We start from the raw sequence: 23242 nt of genomic DNA on the forward strand, positions 1-23242 counted from the left end.
ACTTCTGTTTCACTATTATAAAAAGTCTTGTTCATCAAATTACATTTGATAACTGTGGTCTTGAGGTGGGATTCCAGGCGGAGTATGCTCAGTCCTGAGTGTATGATTCGTTTGAAGTTTTGGTCCCAAGTCACAAGGGGGGGGGGGGGGGGGGAGGGGAGCTGAGTTTGACCTTGCTGTCTCTTGCACAATAAATTTACATGCTTTTGAGCAATACAATATTTGTATTATATGTATTTACGAGTTATGCTTTGTGTTTCAGTGACAAAGTTGCAAAATACCACTGTTGCAGAATAATGTTTACGGTATGCAGTAGGACAAACATGATTACACATGAGATATATTTCATGTCTTAATGGGGATGATAAGTGCCCCTTGTCCTATTCTGGCTTTGCCGTGTGAAATGTGTCTTTATGTAAAATGCTTTTATGTCTGTCAATGTGGACAACATGTGTTTGAGTTGGCACTTTAATAACGGAAATTAAATTTTAGAATAGGTTAGCTTAGATAGAACATTTCATTGATATCTCATTTTGTAATTCCTTTGGAGTAAAAAGAACTAGTTAAAACATGTTTAATTCAGAAAACTGTCTATCGAAGACTTACAAGTGTGCCTTAAAGGACAAGTTCACCTTCATAAACATAAGGATTGAGAAAATGCAACAATATTAGTATAACACATCAGTGAAAGTTTGAGGAAAATTGGACAATCGATGCAAAAGTTATGAATTTTTTAAATTTTTGTGTTGGAACCGCTGGATGAGGAGACTACTATAGCTTGTGAGTCATATGCGTACAACAGTATAAAGAAAATATAAAAGAAAATTCAACATATTTTCACTTTTTTCGCATAATAAAAGAGCAATTGACTTGCCTTTTTCTAAAGGCAGGGGGAATAATATTACCCATAACATTTATCGGTAACGAGTCAGGGGAATGTGTACTTTTTTCAAAAGATGGAATTTTGTGAAATTCTCTTTATATTTTCCTTATATTGTTGTACGCATGTGACATCTAAGTTATTCATACACTGCAGTAGTCTTCTCATCCAGCGGGTACTGCACAAAAACTTCAAAAATTCATAACTTTTGAACGGATTGTCTGATTTTCCTCAAACTTTCAATGATGTGTTCTACTGATATTGCTACATTCTCTCAATCCTTATGTTTATGAAGGTGAACTTGTCCTTTAACTTCTAGCTTGGAATCAGTGCTTTGATTGCTGGTGCTGAAAGTGAAAAAAAAAAGTGGGGAACCTTTGAGGTGTTTTGTTGTTCTTCTTGGATACCATACAACATCTATGAACTACGTTTCAAGAAAAGAAGAACTTTTTTTGTAATTTCTACAATTGGCAACAGCACAAATATGACTTCTGCATGGTTGTATGTAAAGGAGATCACTGTATAAGAGCTGTAGGGACTGCAATAGGAAAATCAGGATATTCTGTATTAAAGAGCGGTTCTGACTTCAGCGGGGGAGTATGTAATCACTTTGTCTGGCACACAGCCAAATAGAAGAAGATAAAAATTCTGTGACGTCCCTGAAGCCTGATATTTACTAGAAAAATATATTATATGGCATCAAGCAAATGCACATAAATATCGTAGTGAGCAATTAGTAGAGCAATGGATGATGCAAGTTGTTTGTTTGTTTTTTTCATAGTAGTTTTATCTTTGACTAAAAAGATATTGTTTGATTTGCAGGTGACATTTCGAACTCGCATCTACCACTGTAACATCAACAGCCAAGGAACGATATGTCTAGATATCCTGAAAGATAACTGGTCACCAGCGCTGACCATCGGAAAAGTTCTCCTCTCCATTTGTTCCCTCCTTTCAGATTGCAACCCTGGTGAGTTCATTTTGATTTTGTGATAGGTGATCTTCCAACCCACCTTTGCCATGAGTGAACTTGCGATATATGTCTTGTCATTTGAATGAAGTTAATTTTCTGAGGGTCAATTTAGCTCGCTAATACATGATTGTGGTGTACAGTAGTGTAAAAAGAGCCCTTCTTACATGTCGGATGTCACAAAGTGATATTATGATAAATTGTATAGAAAGCTTCAAGAGTAAAAGAGTTTGAAGTCATATGTTTTCTATATGATTGTATATAACAATTGATGTTAATTTGTATCAGAATAAGGCAAATGCTACACCTCAGTATCTTTTGACTCAGCAAATCAAAAAGAAATCAAATTTCTTTACATTTCATTGAAATCAGTCATTAATATCAGAAAATTCTTTTGTGTAAAGTGTCATTGTTGGAGAAAAGGGCTTACCTACATGGACAGCACAATATAATACACATAAATATGATATTACACCACTTTTATGCATTTCCCAAAAGGATTCTGGAGGCACGATCATAATGTTTACTTTTCATTAGTTGCCTTTATCATCTTTCCCATGTTTAAAACACATTTCAAAACACGTTTGCAAAGGCCTTTGGGATCGTGTTTCTTGAGTTGTTGGGTTTATCATCTCTGTTGTGAATCAAGAGGTAGGCCTTGTCAATGTGCAGCTCCATTGCACAGTATGACCCCAGGGGTGGAGACCATTTACAGGGCATTCAGACGCAAAAAATTTATACTAGAACGGTATAGCTATACCAAACGGTATAGCTATACAATGAATTTATACGTCTGAACGCTGACTAACGAAACGACATATAACGTAACGACGTATAGCAAAACGACGGTCAGAGCATCGTTTCGAACTAGAACTCGATAACGAATCAGCATTCCACTGTGTCCATAGTGCGTCTGAACGTATGGCGACCATAGAATGGTATAACTGGGCGGGGCTTAATGGGAGCGAGCACGAAAGGTGACCTTGTACCTGTCACTCATGGCCATAACAACATGCGCAGTGAGAAACTGCACATCTATACGACGTTTTTCCAGAATGGTCGAAATTAGCGTCTGAACGGTCTATCAGCCATACGACGATTCTTTATACGGCGTTTCTTTATCGAGTTTTGGTATAAACTGGCTTGCGTCTGAATAGGGGGTTAGTTGGCAGTGGTTGGTTTGGGTAGATCTGAACTATAAATGCATTTCAAAACAACTTTTGATTTATCATCTCCACAGAAACACATATCCTGCTCAAATGCATGCGATCACACATTTGTCGGCATTCAGAAATACTTTCCTAATACCCATAATCAAAGCAGCATTGTATTTGTCAACTGCCGAAATCTCCCAGAAAGTTGTTGGGAAACCTTAATTTGTACAGCTGAAATATGAGATTTATGTCATTTCTGTTGAAGTGAGTAAGAAATTGTGAGAGTAAGTTTTATATTCTACGCCGGAAGTGAGTAGATAACGCACCCAGAGAAACACCCAGTCTCTCTCAGGGATCAGTAGCAGTGCTATTATCCCTCCACTTCAAGGGATAGTGACATCCTGTAGTGGGGGTTATCTGTTTTATAATGTGTAGATAAATGTGTATGTTAGTGCTCCTGCCCCCCCCCCCTTCAATCTTATTCAATGGCCCACGGAGATAGAATGACAGGTTAGTTCACACAGTGGACTGTGGAGAAAAGTCTTACATAGTCCAAAGGTCTAAATTCTCTATGGAATGTCATTGTTAGTGTTATATGTCAATCAGTATTCACACATTTAATTAAGTGCGGTAATCAGTGGAAACAAATATGACAATTGAGTGTATCATACTAGATCTTGAGCTTGATTTGTGCGTCGTTTGGGGAGATCAAAATGAAATTCTGTAATTTGTACTTGAGTCATTGGACTTCTAGAAACCCGCAACAAATTCCAGCTAATGGTTCAGTGGTTCAGATCTCATTGTAGATGAGCTAGCTTCAAGGAGAATAGGCCTAGCTTTGGCACAAAGGTGTTAAAGGGCTTGTATAGTTTTGGTTGAGACCTAACTTCAGGTTTTTAACATTTTTGGATGAGATACTGTGAAACCTCTTATGAAATATGAAAGAGCTTGTAATTCCAAGAGGAATTCAACATTTATTTGATGAAAATTGGATATGAAATGGCTGAGATACCCAAAACAGAGCAATACTAATAAAATTTTGGACCCACATTTTGTTATGATCGCTTTGTTTTACTTTTTTTTTTTGATGTCCAAAACCGATTTTCATCAAATAAACTTTGAATTCCTCTTAGAATGGCATGCTCTGTACCATTTCATAAAGTGGTTTCTTGATATCTCACAAAAAATTAAAAACCAAATCCTCAGCTCCACCAATACTGTACTATCCCTTTAAGTGACAGTGAATTATTTTTGTTTAATGGGTCAAATGTTGGGAGTCCAAAGTCATGTTGAAATGTTGTAAAAGTACCTTAAATATAAACGCATTGAAAAAATATTTGGATGAATCAATGAAATTTGATGAATGATAAACTAAAATACTGTTATTGTAGAAATATATGTAGAATTGTTGGTATGATGAACTGGAGTAATATCTAACAGCTCCACGAGCTAGAATGATAATGATGAATTGAAGAGTCAAAACTGTAGGGTTCAAGGGCAATAGCAAAAATGATCACTCCTACTTTGCTATTAGATGTATGAAAGAAGTCGTCATATTTATCCTTTCAGTTTTGGCAAGTTTCAGTTTCATGCTGCTTGAATTTCAAGTTCAGTATATGAAAGGAGAAAAAAAATCTGCCTGAGTTAATTTGTGAACACTTTCAATTGATAGATTGTGAATACAAGTGAATACATGTAGCTACAATGTGTATACGCAAGAAGAAAAGAAATGTCCTTTATGTATGCTACATGATGCAGGAACCTGATTCATACAACTTGTAAACAAAGTAACAAACCGTGACTGTCCACGATGTTGTCCCAGTTGACAAATCAAGCTATCATTTGCTTGGGCAAACATATACAGTGCTCTGAAAGATGACCTGTAAATGGTTAATGCTAAACTATTTCTGAGGTAATTAATGTAGGCAGGGAGTAGAGTTTTTTTTTAAAGTCGAGAAAGCACAAACTTTTAAGAAAGGTAAACAGTTATAGCGATCTTGTTTGTGCTGTATTGAGTAATATGATCCTGTTAATGGACCATTCCCTGAGTAACATCACATGCTACTCTTTTAATACGCTCAGACATTCTAGAGAAATGGAGATTGTCCTTAAAGAAGAAATCCGGGACTACATAAAGTCATGCTCAAATGAAAGACAAAAATATTAAACGTTCAAATATGCTCTTAATTTCACAAATATTTGACGGAAAATATTTTTAATCATTTTGTTTAATATTTTTATTTTGCGAGATGCATTAAAAGTGAGCGAGACTGTTCTCTACCACAATGCAATTCCCGATGACGTACGACCCGCTCTTCCATTTTCTACGATCGCTGCCTGCCCTTGCCACAGAAATTGTGTGTGTGTATGTACGTGTGTTGTCGCAGCGTTCAGCGTTCAGCTCACAGCGTGCATCGCGTCGCGTCCCACTACACCGTGAACCATATACGTACTGCATACAGTTCATACATCGCTTGTTCTTTCATTTATAATTTTCTCTCCACTCTAATTAGCGCCCATTTATTGCCGTACGTTCATTCTATGTGGTTTTACTGCAAGTGTCATGTCGGGTCCACCTGGATATGCTTTCCAACCAGAGTGGAATCAAGAAGAGCTGACCGAGAGAGGGCTGCCACTGCTGGCAGTGCTGATGCACATATCCTATCACACGCGCACTTATGTCATCCTGGAACCAGTGCGACTCAAAATGGTCTTCGCATACGACTCGATTTGGATTAAATTTGTATGTCTTCACATCAAATTTATCCGTTCCAATGTTGTTGAGCCATTTTGCACACCATTCCCTTTCTATTTCTGGGTTGGGTATCTGAAAGAAGCTCTTTTTCTTGCCTTTCCCAGGCTTATTCGTAGACCCGTATTCCTGACACATTTGCATCTTCGCTCAATGTTATGATGCACGCACGATGTCGAACAGCATGCATATCATGCATGCAGCTCAGTGTATACAACGCAGTTGCGCTAGGTACTGTACGTGTATTGAGCTCCTCCTAAGCTCCTCTGCAAATAAACTTCGCTCGAGCAATGTGAGGGTGAAACGTCATCGGGTCACGTGATTAATTTCGATTCCGTACAGCAATTTGAACTGTTTGGCTGAAAATATTCCCAAATGTAAAAATCTCGTTTTCTGCAACGGTTATGAAGTGAGGTATATCATTAAGCTCATCGGAATCCTGGATTTCTTAACTATATTATGAATAATCTTTGTATAGGTCGTGGATTTCTTCTTTAACTCTGTAGGCACCACGTCCGCATGCCAGATTCAGTTAACGGCTTGCCAAGTTTGCATATTTTGTTCAAACACTCTGACTCGCCTAAACTGATTGAAACATTGTCAAATGCCACAGCTCAATGAAAGATTCACTTGCACTCTATTCCCCACACAGAAAGCTTGTGTTGTGTGATTGAATAGCAGATGTGTTCCATGGGGGGTTTCAAGTAAATTCTGATTTTCTATCATGGTTGTGTCTGCAAAAGTCATGCCCCCAGACCTAGACACTTTTTCAAGAAAAATAAGCACAGCTTTGTCATAAAATTTACATCGCAGCAAAGCTGGGAATTTACTCTTCTAACTTTGCTCATTGCATGTCTAGCATAAAAATTCCTTTAAGAAGTTACATAGTTTTGAAAAACAAAATGTTTTACAAAAGCACTCGTGTGTCGTGATCTCAGAAGAATGTGACACACAGGGGGTTTACACAGTGGCACGCACAGAGTTGAAATGTCTTTTGACTGTAAAGTCAGCAACCTCTGGCTTTGGGTGGGGAAAGAAGGGTTCATTGACCATATCCCTGGCAAACAACAACTTCATTATCATGCTGTTCAAAATGCACTTTTGCAATTTGCACTGGGATGAAATGTATCTGGAAGGAAGATATACCGGTATTCCAGTCCGGCATCTCTCTGGGTTAGCCGTCTGAAAAAGACAGGCGGATTTCCCTTGGATCAAGCTACACAGGCTAGTTGCATAAAGGAGACAAATTTATTACAGGTTGATGCTTGTGGAGAAGCTCTATCATTTTCCAGCTTTTGTGAAGTATAAAATGTATGTATGTATATATATTTTTACCCGGAGTGATTTTTTTTTTTTTTTTTTTTTTTAATGTATAAATTGCATGGTAAACTATCTGTCAAACCGAGCATTAGCTGTGAAGGTTGTATTTAAATTTGACTTCGCCGAAAGAGACGTATGTTATTAGAAATCATTGTCATACAATACATACGTGTACGACACAGTCGTCAGTGCCACTTGTGTTATGCAAATCAGGAGACCAGGCCTCAGCATACAGATTAGCCAGGAGCCGATGGGATTTTGAGTAGCTTTTTTTAATGTACTGAGCATCTTATCCCAGATGAGGTTAAAATGGTCTTTATCATTCCTGTACTGGTATTGCAATGATCTTACTACTTCTCTGTCATTTATGAGCCAATTTTGATTCTGTTTGCTTTATATGATAGCACTACATGGGAGCTTTGAAACTTCTACACAGAATTTCAGTCGTGACCTTTGACCTTGACCTTTGACCTATATTGTACATTTTGCTACAAAATGCTACTCCTTCGCCATTTCTAACCCGATTTCGATTCCGTTTGCTTTATGTGAAGGCACTAGGTGAGGGCTTCAAAACTTCTACACAGAATTTTGACCTTTGACTTCTTTGACCTTTGACCTTGATTTTTTGACCTATATTGTACATTTTGCTACAAAATGCTACTCCTTCGCCATTTCTAACCCGATTTCGATTCCGTTTGCTTTATGTGATGGCACTAGGTGAGGGCTTCAAAACTTCTACACAGAATTTTGACCTTTGACTTCTTTGACCTTTGACCTTGATTTTTGACCTATATTGTACATTTTGCTACGAAATGCTACTCCTTCGCCATTTTTAACCCGATTTCGATTCCGTTTGCTTTATATGATGGCACTAGTTGAGGGCTTCAAAACTTCTACACAGAATTTTGACCTTTGACTTCTTTGACCTTTGACCTTGATTTTTTGACCTATATTGTACATTTTGCTACAAAATGCTACTCCTTTGCCATTTTTAACCCGATTTCGATTCCGTTTGCTTTATGTGATGGCACTAGGTGAGGGCTTCAAAACTTCTACACAGAATTTTGACCTTTGTCTTCTTTGACCTTTGACCTTGATTTTTGACCTATATTGTACATTGGCTACAAAATGCTACTCCTTCGCCATTTCTAACCCAATTTTGATTCCATTTGCTTTATGTGATGGCACTAGGTGAGGGCTTCAAAACTTCTACACAGAATTTTAACCTTTGACTTCTTTGACCTTTGACCTTGATTTTTTACCTATATTGCACATTTTGTTACAAAATGCTACTTCCGGCGGGGACATATGTTACGCACCGCGTAATTTCTACTTTTCCGTGTTTTAAATAATAGCAGGAATGCAGGCTTTAGGCTCTGCAGCAATCTTTCATTCTGCACTGAAATTGTTACAAGTATCAGAAGTACAGTTTTCTGCTGTGATTATGTATGTGTGCATTTTGATTTTAAAAACTGGACAAATTTATTGGGACTTGCACTCTTTGTATTAAGAAAAAAAAAAAACATTTAGTCATACATATAGTTTGCCTACTTAATGAAATATAATTCAGGATTGCTGGTCCCCATGCATGTTCTATTCTCAAGTTACATTGCGAAGTAGCTGATATTGTGACATTGTTTACAACAGTATTATATTACTTTATGATGGAGAGCGATTTCAGACTTCCAAAAGAACTTCATTTATAAAGTGCATTGCACAGAAACGTTTCATGCTCATTGTGTTGTTATTATTATTCCAAAACCAATCTGAAATTAGGATTCTTCTCAGATAACATTTTGCCAATCATGGGTAAAGGTTTTTTAGTAATCGGCATACACTTGTTAAACATACAGTGCTCGATTCTGGGTGCACATTTGTAATCTTTAAGGTGTGACCTCTACACCTGTTCAAAAGGAAGTGGGGCTTGACTCAACCTTGTACAGTTGTACCATGGTACACAAATACATGCATGTACTCATGATACACAAAAAATGAATGAAATGCTGTATGATAACTGACTGCTTACTGTATAAGCTGTTATTTTCACTAGGGTTATATTTTCATGAATTTTGCAATTCACAATTTGTTAATCAGTTGCAATAACTAACTGCGTGTTTTGCAGTCCACAAGAAAATTAATTTCAATGTTGAAACTCCTGACCTTCAGAAGTTTGTTTCAGAAACATGATTTAAAAATTATCAATTTTTGTTGTGTTAAGTCTCTCTTCTTGTCCCACATACCCCCACCCCAACTGCCAATGACATGCATATCAGTTGACATACACACATTGGAGCTTATAGGCAGTTGCAAACAGGGGACAATGAAGAAATATCTGTGTGATAAAGTGGAATGCAGAAATCAAAACAGTGCAACAGTAAAAGGAGGTAAAATTTTAGGATATTTCATAGCATATTCAAAAACTTTGTACTGTATTAATACATTTTGGTGCATGGCAATTTCATGTATACAGATAATCAGAATTCCTGAGTGGTGATATCTTAGATCTTATTCAAGAATTATCATAGGTGAACTAATATGACAGGAGAGATGCCAGAGCCCTTCCCCCCTGTTCAGATGCAAGCCAGTTTATACCAAAACTCGATAAAGAAAACGACGTATAAAGAATCATCGTATAGCCGACAGACTGTTTAGACTCTAATCTCGACCGTTCTGGAAAACGTCGTATACACGTGTAGATGTGCAGTTTCCCACTGCACATGCTGTTATGGTCATGAGTGAAAGCTATGGGGTCACCTTTCATGCGCGCTCCCATTAAGCCCCGCCCAGTTACACCGTTCTATGGTCGCCATACGTTCAGACGCACAATGGACATGATGGAATGCTGATTCGTTATCAAGTTCTAGTTCAAAACGATGCTCTAACCATCTCTGTACCGTCGTTTCGTTAGTCAGCATTCAGACATATAAATTCATTGTATAGCTATACTGTTTTGGTATAGCTGCACCGTTCTAGTATGATTTTTTTTTTTTTTTTTGCGTCTGAACACCTTCTTCATTGTTCTTCATTAGTTGTATCAGTTTTAAAGGTATGTAGACTTTTCAAGATGTATACAATGTACGGAACACCAACATCAAATCCTGCTCAAATGTCTATGCCAGGTGTCTTATTTTATTTTTGTTTTTGTTTTGGGGTTTTGCTTGATGTTATCAGTATCCATGAATAGCTCTGATGCATTCCACATGGTGATCACATAAAGAAGCTGAGGGACATTTTGATAGCCTCCTGAAAATGTCCTCAAAATTTGTGTGTCAGTTTTCTGGGCTGTGTCAACACACCTTTGGCAAGCCCAGGTACTTAAAGAGCTTTGTTTGTTCTGTAGCTTAGCTGAGCTTCCATGTGCACCTTCCACGAGCTAGCTGCCTTTGTTGTTGGGCATGTGTGTAGAAGGAACAGTAGAGGGTGCTATTTATATCTGTGAGTCAGACAAGAATAAGTGATGAGGGTTTGTGGCTCTACACTCTTACTGTAGTGTCTTTTCCCTCTTTTCATTGCCATTTAGGCGTGAATTGTGTGCAGTTTTTGATTTAAAGAACTTTGAAAAAAACAAAATAAAAAACCTACAAATGTTTTTTCTTAAAGCAAAAGATCATTAAATATATGTATTAGTAGTAAGCTAGTGGCAGAGTTGCTCTTCTGTTTTATTCTTTTTATGAGAAACATGCTATCATTTTCTTAAAATGTATAGCAAAACTTGACTTACCCTTGATACTCTACGTAGAACATTTTTTTCTTTCTTTTTTTTTTGAGGGGGGAGGGGAAAAGTGTATCACTCTCTTGACATGTCTGGAGTGTGTACTATGGATGTTGTTCAATGATCACTTCTTTTATATCAGTGGATGTCTAGTGTAGAGCATAATAGCAGAGTAGCATTCATCAATGGCAATAACAATCGCATGATCCTATGCCGCATAATATTACAACTCCACAAGACATCTGTGATGAGTCACTATCGCTCTAAAAGTAATCACTTCTCTCCTCTCTTTTTTGTCTGACTTCTTCAGATGTTTACCTGTGAGTCATATCTTGTTCTCATGCATTTCATTGCATTTTTTTTTTTAATGTGAACTGTTCCCTGTTGCATTAAAAATGCACCATAAGTCAGAAAATCAAACATATTGTATTAAAGTCTGGTATAAGCCAATCAAAATTGAGTATTCAGAGACTCCCTGGACTCATGCTTGATTTTCTGACTAATACGTTTGATCTCAGCTTTTATGCAACAGGGCTACATTTATTCATTACATCTTATATGGCATGCCCTTGTAGTGGGATTCATTGCCACCTTTATGATATCTATTGCCCAGAGTTTGGTACAGGTCGTTTCGTTGTCTATAGTTCAATTGCATACGTGGTACAATTCGTGAATTTCCTTGTACATGAGCATAAAATTCCAGCATGGTAGCAGCAGGGGGGGGGGGGGGGGGGGGAGACCTTTCCCACCCCACCTCCCTGTTAGTAGGGTATACTGGTAACTGTATTCCTCCTCCTGCTGTCTCAAAAATGTGCTTGCCAATATCATGTAGCGCAACAGTTTTTATCATGCCTGTCACATGTCTGTGTACCATCTATCATTGCAGATGATCCCCTTGTTGGCAGTATAGCAACCCAGTATTTATCCAACCGTGAGGACCACGACAGGATAGCCAAGCAGTGGACGCTGAGGTTTGCGACATGACGCAGGAGTCGTCTGCGACATTGCGGGCAAACCTCTTTCTCTTTCTCTCCCTCACTTTCCCCCTCTCTCTCCTTCTTTCTCTGATGCTTTTCTCTTGTGTATCTCCTCTTTCCCCCTGTTTCTTTCACAATCTTGTACAGTAAAGTCTAGATTTTAAGTTTTACCTGCTACAGTCTACCAGTGGTTTCAAAACTCTGCATCATTTTTTTCTTTTCGTAGCCAGAGGGATGCCATCCCACCACTGGTGCATTGCATTACTTCATTCTCTAAAGTTCAGATGTGTCAATCTTTGAGAAACTGGCTGGATGTGGGTGTATCTAGTGTATCAAGTCTTTGGTGATTGATACAAGAAAATGGGAGGAAATAAAACCCAGTTCAAGTTCTCAATTGATTATCTAGTCGAAGGACTGATACGAACATCTGAAGTGGAAGTAATGTCATTTTCTGTTTTGTTTTTGTGTTGTTCTCACCCAATGTGCTTCAGGCTTCATTGTTTTATAGAGAATACACCAGTTGCTGCCAATGCATTGGGGAGAGGAACTTTATCAGGATCATGTGTGTGCCTATCGCAATTCACTTTTGTATAACGGACCGTAGAAAGATGACAGTTACCGTTGTGTAACATCGTTCGTCTGTAGGATTCTGTGAACTCCCATCACGTAATGGGTGCTTCTCTATTGATATATTCATCACTCAACAAAAAGTATGCTTGCCAAACGAGTTTCACAGACAGTGTGATACCAGATGTTGCCCAAGATTCTTTCTACCTAGCTGGGGAATGCCAAATTGATGAGAAGGCGATTGAGACAGAATTTTACATTTGAATGAGTTTGAATACTGCCATTAAATGATTTTTTCTTTAAAAGTTTCAACATTTTCCCCACTAGTACCCCTCTTCTCTCTCTCTCTCTTTGTATGTTCCCGTCTTATTCTTTTTTCTCATCCCCCCCTCCCTGCTACTTACTCTGTGCAATGGTCCCCTCTCTTTCACTCCGTGAATTGTCTTTAGTCATCGCTTCTTTCTCTCTTGGTCCATATGTGATTGAAGTGCCATCAAAAGACGTAGACGCAGTATGTAGATGAGAAGCGGTGCAAAAAGGGTTTGAACCACTGGTAGGCTGCACCAGCCATGCTCCGTCAGTAATTATCGAACCTCTCGCATGTTTGCTCATTGCTAACTCTATATGTAAATGTTCGAGTTGTACATTCTCTGAGTCGTCCCCAAAGATGGCGCTGTTGATCGAGAGTGACAGAGACGAAAAAAATAAAAATCTAAGGGATGATTCCAACTTGATAGATTCATGATTGGTGACAAGTGTGTGCTACAATGGTAATCGCTAACTTGTATTTTGTCCATGCGACCATCACGAAAAGCTTGTCATGAAACAGTACCATTGAGTTTTGTTCTTACTGTATTCTCAGTCGACATTATTTTTTTTGCAAGTTGTTTTGTGACACATCTGGATACTTGTGCAACCAGCCTTAGCAAGCTGATGTGAAAATTTGGTTGGATACGGAAGTGCAGTATTATTTCATTTGATTATGGTAGTTATTGAGATATTGTTGATTTTTGGACAGTGTATGTGTAAACTAATAATGTGTTGTGATAGGCTGCAGTTTGCAAACAGCCTGGATCTGAATTAGAGGTAAGAAAAAAAAACCCCTCAAAACTGATGTTGAGAAAACACTACGGAATGATTCCACCTTGCAACAGTGTAATATCTCACCATTTAGAAATGGAAAAGAAAAGGAAGCTTTACTGCAGTTATATTGTCCATCAACTAGATAAGTTTATACATGATATCACAAATCGTATGGCACTATTTTACAGTCGTATGTCAGTCTGTAGCGAGTATTTCATTTTGATCTGCGTCATTGTGGTTTAATAGCTGGAGAACTTGTGTAATGGGCATTTTACTGGGAGAATTAAATAGTGCTAGTTCCATGGATCCCAGCACGCTCTGAACAGAACATAGTTGAAGCAGGTCTGCATCAGTGAAACTGTTCTGCAGGAGATCAGGATATGAAATTACATGAGGAATTGCAGTTGAATGTCAAACCTTGCTGTTTTGGTGCTATGATATGCTGTTGACCCTTCTGCTTCCATTTCTAGGAGCAGTCAGAGACATGGTTTCTTTCTGTATTCGCTCTAGGCAACATTGATTTCATTTCTACAAACTTTGACCATATAATGTTAACCGACTGCACATGTGTCAATATGATGATTTGATTTGATTTGATTAAATTAAAAAGGCTTTAAGAGAGGATTATAGTATTAAAGAGTTAAGACATTTCAAGAATGGCCATGAATGCTAGACATGGGCAGGACAAAGTGACGACTTGATTTCGAAAGGCGATGACCTCCTTCAGAGAAAAAGACAAATTTGCTCCAACTGAAAAGTCAGAGGCGTACCAGTATGAGACATTCCAGCAAGCACAAGGTGAATTAACTGTGGTCATGCTACTTGTGTGATAAACGTATAGTGTAGTAGCGGCATGTAATAGTGTCATATCATGATGATGTTAATGAAATGCTTTGCTTTGTCAGGTTCCCATAAGACAGAATCACCATGGAAATGGTGCTCTATTGACATGAAATTGGTTTTATATTCACTTGAATTGTTGGCTCATGGCCAAACATCTGTTGAATCGTCTCCTTGCCCCCTTGAGTGGAAAGTGAAAATAACTTTGAATACCCATGAGAGGTATCATCCGCACACTGAGGTAGAGAGCAGTAGTGACCTGCGGCCTTGAATGTGATCTCAGAACCGAATGTTGCAGCTGGGACTACATCAAGAATAAATGTCCAGAAGCCCTGATGGCCCGATTGCTCATGTCAATGTCTTTTTAAAGAGAAAAAAAAAATTCTGTCATGGATCCTCCTCTGATCGGTTACAACTCATTGATGATTGACGGCGATTCCTGTGAAATATATCTGTATGTAATGTTTTATTAATGGTATTCCACTGCTGCATACTCAAGCCATGTGTGCACCGCTAGGACTTTCCCCGAGAACTCTCTATGCATTGGAAAAAAAAAAGTAGACAGAGTGGAATATTTTGTATACTGTTCACAAAGACAGATTATAAGGAAAAATATCCCACGCTTTCTATAAGCCTGTATGCAAAGAAATTCATATTGTTTTGCCATGTTTGAAGTAGTAGCCCCCTTTTCGGTAAGCCCCCAAAACTCGAAATTTCATCCATCTGAGAAATGGCATCGGTTTCAAAATTGCATGCATTATGGTTTTTTTTAGTTTATAACTTCCAAAAGTGTGGTAGTGAGAAAGCAGTTTTAAATAGTTCTGTTTCGATTGAATGTGATAGATGCAAACTTCATCCGACAATCGATGCACTGAAATTGAATTTCGCGACAAGTTTACCCATTGAGTGTCCTTCCAAATTCTAATGAGTTCATTGCTGTTCGAAAACCCTCCCTAGGATGTTTGACACTGAAGACTAAGGGCTGACAGGTGAGGTACATGTAAGGAATGACAAACATACAAATGTACATAAGTTTAGGAAGGTACTGGTATATACTGTATATGCCATATATTTCGCGAGTCTAAATTTTCGCGAATCGGGAATTCCCGACGATTTCGCGAGTGGTTAAATTCGCGATCATAGAGTCCTGTACTGAACGGAGAAAATGTACACGCGTACGTCACATCCACATCGGGATCAGAGTAAATATTTTCATGTGTCTTTGATTTCGCGAACAGCACCTGACTCGCGAAATTTGTGAAAATAAAAACCTCGCAAAATATTCAGCGTATACAGTATATAAATGCCGTATAGTTTCTAAGGATCATTTGTATAAATCTAAGTGAAAAGTATCATCCTTCGTAAGAGGCAAAGTTACAATTTCCCATCATGGAGGTGATTTAGGTTACATTTGTGTTTCAGGAGGCAATATTTTGGTATGTTGCTGATTTTACAAATGATCAGTCAACTTGCGAAAATAAATAAATAAAAACCTGTGGGAAATACATGATTCATGCAGTATGCAGAGGAAAACTAAGCAGGTTTGTTTCAGTGAAAGTCACCTGAGTTAATAATGATGTCATTGTAATATTTAAGACCTATTTTTAGAGTAAAAGCAGTGATATCATGAGTGTGTGATTGAGCTCTGACTGTATTTGTTGTAATATTCAATATTCAAATTTGATGTCCTTTTGCACAATAATATTAAATGTCTGCTATTGCAAACTTGATAACGTGAGTCCAATATTGCCCTATTTTTGGATGCACGTGGTAATTTGTATGTCATGTATACTTGAAATCTGAATGTATTTGGACACAAACTATGTTTATTGCACTGGGCGTTGCCATCACGTTGCCATGGAAATACTCACACACACACACACACACACACACACACACATTCATTTTATGTTCATTGAGGTTTTTCAGTTGTTGTGTTGGTTGGTTTTTTTTTTGTAAGTTGCCATTGTGTCTTTTCTCAGTCCAGTCACACTTGATGCTGATGATGTCTTACTTGAATTATGGATCAGAGTTGGTTCTTTCCCAGCTTGATGATAGTTTCATTTCTAATCTTCAACAATAAACCAAAGTTTTAAATTTCAATGAACGTTAGTGCTTTTAAAGGACCTCGCGAGTCCACACGATATAGAATCTTTAAGATTAAACCTTCGAGCAAGAGTCTCACTGGATGCGTGAACCACAGAACCGGAAGAAATACATGCACGCAGCACTGGTGATAAACCAGACAATGAGCATTGATACAGTAGTGTACAACACACACTGAAGATTGACCTGGGTAGCAAATAGGGATTGAGGAAAGGTGATACTAACTCTCAAGTTCATTGGTTATCATGTCCACTCGATGCACGATTAGTGGGACTCCCCCCCCCCCCCCCCCAATGTCTCCTGGATAAAGTATAAACCTTAACGTGTTTAGGACGAGTCCCTAGCATACTTGGGCAGGGGTCTATGGGAAATGCGTGTTGTAGCAAAATCAGTTCGTCCTCAATGGGTTAAGATGTCACATAGCTCTAATCAGTGACTAATCTTCATGATTGCTAACCTTTGAGTGTGTCCACACGGTGCTAAACTACAAAGTGATCATCAAATTTTAGAACATAGAGTTGATCTTCAAGATGAGAAATGTGTGAACCCAAGTAGCTGGTATGCATAGGGCAAAATCAGTAGATTATATTACAAGGCTTCATCATCTTTCCTGGATGTGTGTGCGGTTACCTCCCTCTGATAACAGTATGCATTTGCTTGAATACGCAAATGGAAATTTTGTTGTAAGATGTGACATTTATGTCAAGAATGCTGCATGGTTCAAAAGGGGGGGGGGGGGATTACTGACATCATAGAAACTGGGGTGGGGAGCCATTCATTTGTTAATAGTGTGTTGATGGTGATTACAATACAAGTACTTGAAATGCAGAAACCAATTCTATAAATGCAGCCAGATTTGAAAATGGAGGAAGAAACAAGACTTGGGGCCGTGAAGACTTTGTAAGTGCATCATGTCTTATAAGAGTGTTATACACCCATGGTGGCTCTTCCAAACAGATTTATTTCTAGTCTTGAAGCAGCTTGTTAGGAGAGTTTACCACAAGCAATGCTGTACCAGAAGGTTTGGGCAGTTTTTCCAACATACTGACCATGTAATGACTTCCTTTGTGCTGTGTGTTGGATTCAGAGTCTGCATTATGCAGAAACCTTACAATCACTGATTAATGATGAATGCGTGGGCTTTTCCGTCCTCCAGGGAATGTGGATGTAATGGCTTCATATTGTCTCTTTGTTCATACTGGAATACAGTTTGGAGGGGGAGCATAAAGATAAATCCATGTACTGATTGTTTAGAGGTATTGAGATAACATTGGTACTGTATTACTGTCCATTGTCTCCTGTTACTGTGTGCTTTATCGTTTAACAGAATACCCCTTTTTTTCATGAGCACAGAATGCATTCTACATAATGACAATAGTGTCTGTATTTTGCCAATATTTCCAATTTGATAGATGATATCTTAATTTTTGTGCAGATGGCAAATATCCAGCATCCCGCAGTGTCTTTGTGTTTACTGTTGAGTCTTGTTTGCATTGACAAGAGCTCATCCATATGATGGCATAAGTTTATATGTACCTGTATTAAGATACATAGTTAATGTCTTAACCTGAATGCTTTGTTGAACAAGGGATGCATTTATCGTCAGGGTAAAGTAAAATGCTTTTGTGGCACTGCATGGAGGTCTTGTATTTTTCCCCAGAGAGCATCATAAATGCAGGATTTACATGAGAAAAATGACTTATGTGGTAGCAGTCGTCCTTTTTTTTAATAACCCCATCCTGTGGCAGTAAGATTGTCAAATAATCACATCATCGATATATTTTAGTATGAGTTTTGATTTTTCTGATCCCAGTTGTTGCAACAACAAAAAATGATACTGAACATGTGAAAGTCAAATCCAAGGTCCGATGTACACTGCAAACTGAGGGTAAATGCTTGAAGCTCTTTACAAACTTGCATGGGCTGTGTAATTTTGTGTAATATCCAGGACTCTGTATTTATAGTGTAATTCATCTGAGATCATATGGTCTTCAGAATTTGAAATAGGAGGACCATGCAAGTTTGTCCACTTTTTCATCGAGAATGTGGATGATGGTTTCTAGATATTTGTGTGTGCTTATCAAAATGATACTTTCAATGGAATCAGCCCAAGTCTTTGGGCATACAGGTTGTGCGCTATTTTGCCGATTCAGAAAAGTGTCTGTATTTATGTTCAGTGTTAAATGTGCAGAACAATTAAAAAGAACAAAATCTAAATGAGGGCATCATACATTTATATCAGAGAGGTGTTTTTTGTTATTTTTCAATTTCCTTTATATGATTTCTGAAAAGTAGCACATTTTTATTGACATGCCGACACTTCTCACTGTCTAGATGTCCGGAGAATGAAAGATGACCAAGTAGACTGTCATTGGTGCTGTACAAAGGTGGTTTGACCTACTCTGTCACTTTGTACAACCTGCAGCACTGTATCTAGCCTTTTGATAAGGCCCTCTCGCTGTATGATGGCTTTAACAGGCAATTTCAACCCCCATTCGCTCACCAACATGCAGCGAGAGGGCCTTGGCAAAAGGCTACACTGTATCCAGAATCTCTGTTTGTTACTGACTTACCTCAACTCGGAGGAGAATTCGTCTGTTGTTCTCGCTGAATCACTCTGACCCATACCATTTATACCTTTAAACATGATGTTATGCAATGTTATGATATGTATATAGTATTTGAAATGGATTCATCGAAGTGTCATGATTACTGACAGAGCATAATTATCAATTGGTGATTTTTTTTTTTCCCTCTGCATTTTTAAAGAATATAATGTAAAGAAGAAATATACTTGTCGAAGACTAGGGCGTAGGTATACCTTTACGTAGGGCTGTAGTGTAGATTAAACCAGATTGAGTTCTCGAGGAAGTACACATAGACTTGTATCCAGTAGTTTGATGCAAAAGAAAAACATCTCACCATGTTTTTTTGTCATTCACGCCAAATGGGACTTTATGCAGAACTCACAAGAGCACCCTCTTGGCAAGAAGCAAGGGGTTTTTTTTCTTTCTCTCATTTTTTTTTTTTTTTTTGTGATCGTCAACTATATTCTCCTGAATAATGTGTGTCGATGTACATGGAGATTCCAGGTTGATTGAAAAGGAAACGGTAAATCGTGTGTGTGTGTGTCTTATCTCTGTAATGCATATCTTGTGTCATGATACTGGACGCATTATTGTTGGTCAGTCTTTTTTTTTTTTTTCATTTTCAATTCATCACTTGAGCAGTGCGAAAACTGACAGCAACTTGTAAAAAGTGGCCTAAAGGGCTAAAGGTTCAGGTGTCAAAGTTAACAGTGTTAGAAAACACTTGTTCAACCACAGTGCTGCCTTGATGGTAGATTTTGGGGGAAAGGTTTAATTCATATGTCATTGTCCACAATGTTACCTGGTGTGTGATAATTTGAGAACTGTCCATCTGTTATATGATCTTTCTGTAGAGAAAATGGAGAAGTGACTGAACACTCACTGAGCCATTTTTTTTTTCATATGTGCCAAAGGTCAAGGTCAAATATTCATGCATCACTATTGAATATCACTTTGGGACAATGAGCTGTAATGTGGCAAGTTTAATCAAACTTTAAATGAAAGATAATTCTGTGATGTGGCAACTCACTTCTCACTTCTCCTGCTGCTGTTTCCAGATGTCAGATCAAAGAATAAAGTCAGATCCTAGTGTACTCTATCTTAAGGTCGTAAGTCAAAGGTCAAGGAATCATGTTCAAATCGATTGAGAATCTTGCTTCCAATTCAACTTTAGAGCTATAAAACCTGGTGTATTGGACATGTTTGAAAGAAGTATGGAAAAGATAAATCCTACTGATTAATTTGTAAAGTTGAAACGTCAAAGGCGAAACTCATATCCTCTTAGGTGGGAAGTGTGTGAGAAAATTCAGAATCATTTGCCACTGTGTGAGAGATGAGCAACTTTCACTTCCCATAGGTCAAAGTGAGTGGGAAATTATTGAAGAGGTACATACAGAGGTGCAAATATTTACATTGCAATGTCAAAATTGTCTAGTTTAATGTATGCCACTCACTTGAATTTTTGTTACAGCCATGTTTTGTTGGGATTAGTTTTCTGTATCAAACAAGATCATGAAAAATCGGAACTATGCTTTTAGGAAAACGTCAATGGAGTGAGTGGCATTTCAAAAATGTGTGAATGGTTAGGAGTCCACCGATAGGTAGATAATACGACACTTGTGACAAATTATCCCTCCTGTGTGTGAGAAGGCTCTTATTCTGTCGTGAGTCTAGTTGACAGCAAGAGAAACATACAAGAGCTCACCTAAACTGTTGTATGTTTGGAAGTCAACAAAAAATTGACCCGCCATATATATGCCCAAGAATTACGTGACTGTGCTAGATCCAAGGTCAAAAGTGAGGCTAGAAAAGAAGATCACAATATGAGACGTGTCTTTCAAGTGTCTTGGAGATATTTTATAGTGGAAAGCCTGATTTCTCATTCAAATGTCACATTTCATCCCATAATACATGCAGAGCTTATGATGGTTCTTATCTATCACAGAACAGAATAGGTACTTGTTTAGGGAGGCCTACTAGCATTTTCAGGGATGTCTCGTAGACAAGGAATTTTGCTTGTGTGGGTGAGTTCCAGTTACATTTCAAGGAAACAATGTGTGTAAGAATGATTTTCCATTACTGATATTTCGCTGTTCTATAATTGAATTGTTAATTGGCTTTCTCCTGCCCAGATCACTGGGAATACATAGAGACAGGTGATAATCGGACACATAACACCCCTTATTTTGTCTCCCAGTCTTCAAGCTGCCAGCAACAAATTTCAGTTGCTACAATGCCAGATACATGTGTAATCCAATGAAAAGAGAAATTAATAAGAGATCTTGTGGGATTAGAAGGGGATGAACCTGTAATACGCTGGAAGAACAAATCGAGAAAAGAGGCTACTGTGGCACTCTAATTTGATCTTTGTAGGAATATTTTGAAATATTTAAAAACATTTTTGCACCTACTCAAAACTGAAGATCAAGGTGTGTTGGAAACTGACTGTTCTGTTTACTCATACAAGGAGTTTCACATTTCGCTAACCTGGAAGCTGGCATGATTTTTTTTTTTTTTTTTTTTTTTTTAATAGTAAACTGGAAGGATATTTTGTTCGTGCCATTGTATGGGGATGGGTGGGGAATTTTTGTCTCTGTTTTCCGTGAAATGTTTGTGACCAGAGAGTCAATGATATCCATCATGCTAAAAGACACAAGTCTATTGTAAACTTATGTTTTTTATGTACTGTTTCTATTTGAATCATGTAAACTTTTTTCACATGTCAAAATATGTACAATGTCAATTTCATGTTGCTTGCTACAGTGTAGAATAAATGCACCATGAAACATGAATACTTTTTAAGTGTCTTCTATGAACATTTACTGCTAATGGCCACTCCACCATGTGTGTGTGTGTGTTTGTGTGTGTGTGTGTAATATGTACAATGTCAATTTCATGTTGCTTGCTACAGTGTAGAATAAATGCACCATGAAACATGAATACTTTTTAAGTGTCTTCTATAAACATTTACTGCTAATGGCCACTCCACCATGCGTGTGTGTGTGTGTGTGTGTGCGTGTGTATGTGTGTGTATGTGTGTGTGCATGTATTTTGCTTGTTGCACAGCATTGTTGTGTGTGCTGTGTGAAAATGTATGGTTTTTGTCTTGCCTGTGTAGCAGAAGTGAGACATAGGCATCACTTTTCCACCACCGGCGTCGTCTGCAGGCAGTGTTGTCGGTGACATCAGCAATTTGGTGTACTCTCTGTAACCATGGACCTAGGTCCATGCTGTAACTTTCCACAGCTTTGAGTTATGACCACCATACTCACACCACAGGCACATAACCTAAAAATGCTGGTCAAGGATGAATATAGGTGTAGTCTGACAAGGCCAAAGGTCAAAAGGTCAATGAACTTGCCCTGATAAGCACTCTGTTCACAGTATTGTTGTGTACTCTCAATAACTTTCAACAAATTTGAACTATTACCACCAAACTCACTTCACAGATACATATTGTACATAACCTTAAGATGCCGGTCATGTTAGAATATGCATGAAATGTCTGACAAGTTCAATGGTCAAAATTTGACCTTTGACTATTGAATGGTCAATGAACGTTACTTGATAAGCACTGTACACTAGTATTGTGGTATACTCTCAATAATGTTCCACAGCTTTGAGCTATGACCACCAAATTCATACCACAGGTACATCACCTTAAGATTCAAGTAAGATTGAAGATTATTAAATTCTGACAAGGTCAAAGGTCAAGTGGTCAATAAACTTTACCCGATGAGTACTGTACACATAGTATTGTGGTGTACTCTCAATATTTCAACTTTCCACATTGAGCTATGACCACAGAACTCACACCACTGGTATGTCACCTAAAGATACTGGTCAAATTCGAAAAGTATTGAAGTTGGACAAGGTCAAAGGTCAAAAGGTAAATGAGCTTACATCGTAAAACACTGTGATCACAAATTGCGATTTGAGGGTGGACGAGACATCCCGTGGCGTATGCCTTGTGTTTTGTTTGTTTGTTTTGTTTTGTTTTGCATGGTTCGTATATTGTCTGTATCCCCTACTCTTCATTAAATATCCTAAAAGTGCATAACCAACCTATACAGTCAACCTTAAGTTGAATCTATTTGGACAGAGTAAATAGCTTTGACTCAGAGAAAATTTGACTTATGAGGGATTAACATCAATAGAATATAGAGAGAAGAGGACTTGAAAAGTCCTTCGACTTTAGACGATTATTGAACTTATGCAAGGTTGACTTAAGCAAGGTTGACTTTATTTAGATAAATAAATACACACAAAAAACGTTATGCAGAAAACCATAGT

At 38.0% G+C, this 23242-nt stretch overlaps 1 protein-coding gene across 1 annotated transcript in view; it reads left to right on the forward strand.

Annotated features, from left to right (window-relative positions):
- The window catches only part of LOC139717021 (ubiquitin-conjugating enzyme E2 E1-like), a 74701-nt gene extending 62752 nt beyond the window's left edge, over window positions 1-11949 (forward strand). The window contains exons 5-6 of the mRNA XM_071628538.1: window positions 1703-1850; window positions 11675-11949. Coding sequence (XP_071484639.1) covers window positions 1703-1850; window positions 11675-11772 — 246 coding nt within the window. The 3' untranslated portion in view covers window positions 11773-11949. The remainder of the gene's footprint in view (window positions 1-1702; window positions 1851-11674) is intronic.
- The last annotated feature ends 11293 nt before the right edge of the window (window positions 11950-23242 follow it).

This window comes from Diadema antillarum, unplaced genomic scaffold (genome assembly GCF_040938485.1).
Source record: "Diadema antillarum isolate AM-2024a unplaced genomic scaffold, OU_Dant_1.0 scf00000071, whole genome shotgun sequence".
In the NCBI taxonomy this organism is placed as follows: Eukaryota; Metazoa; Echinodermata; class Echinoidea; order Diadematoida; family Diadematidae; genus Diadema; species Diadema antillarum.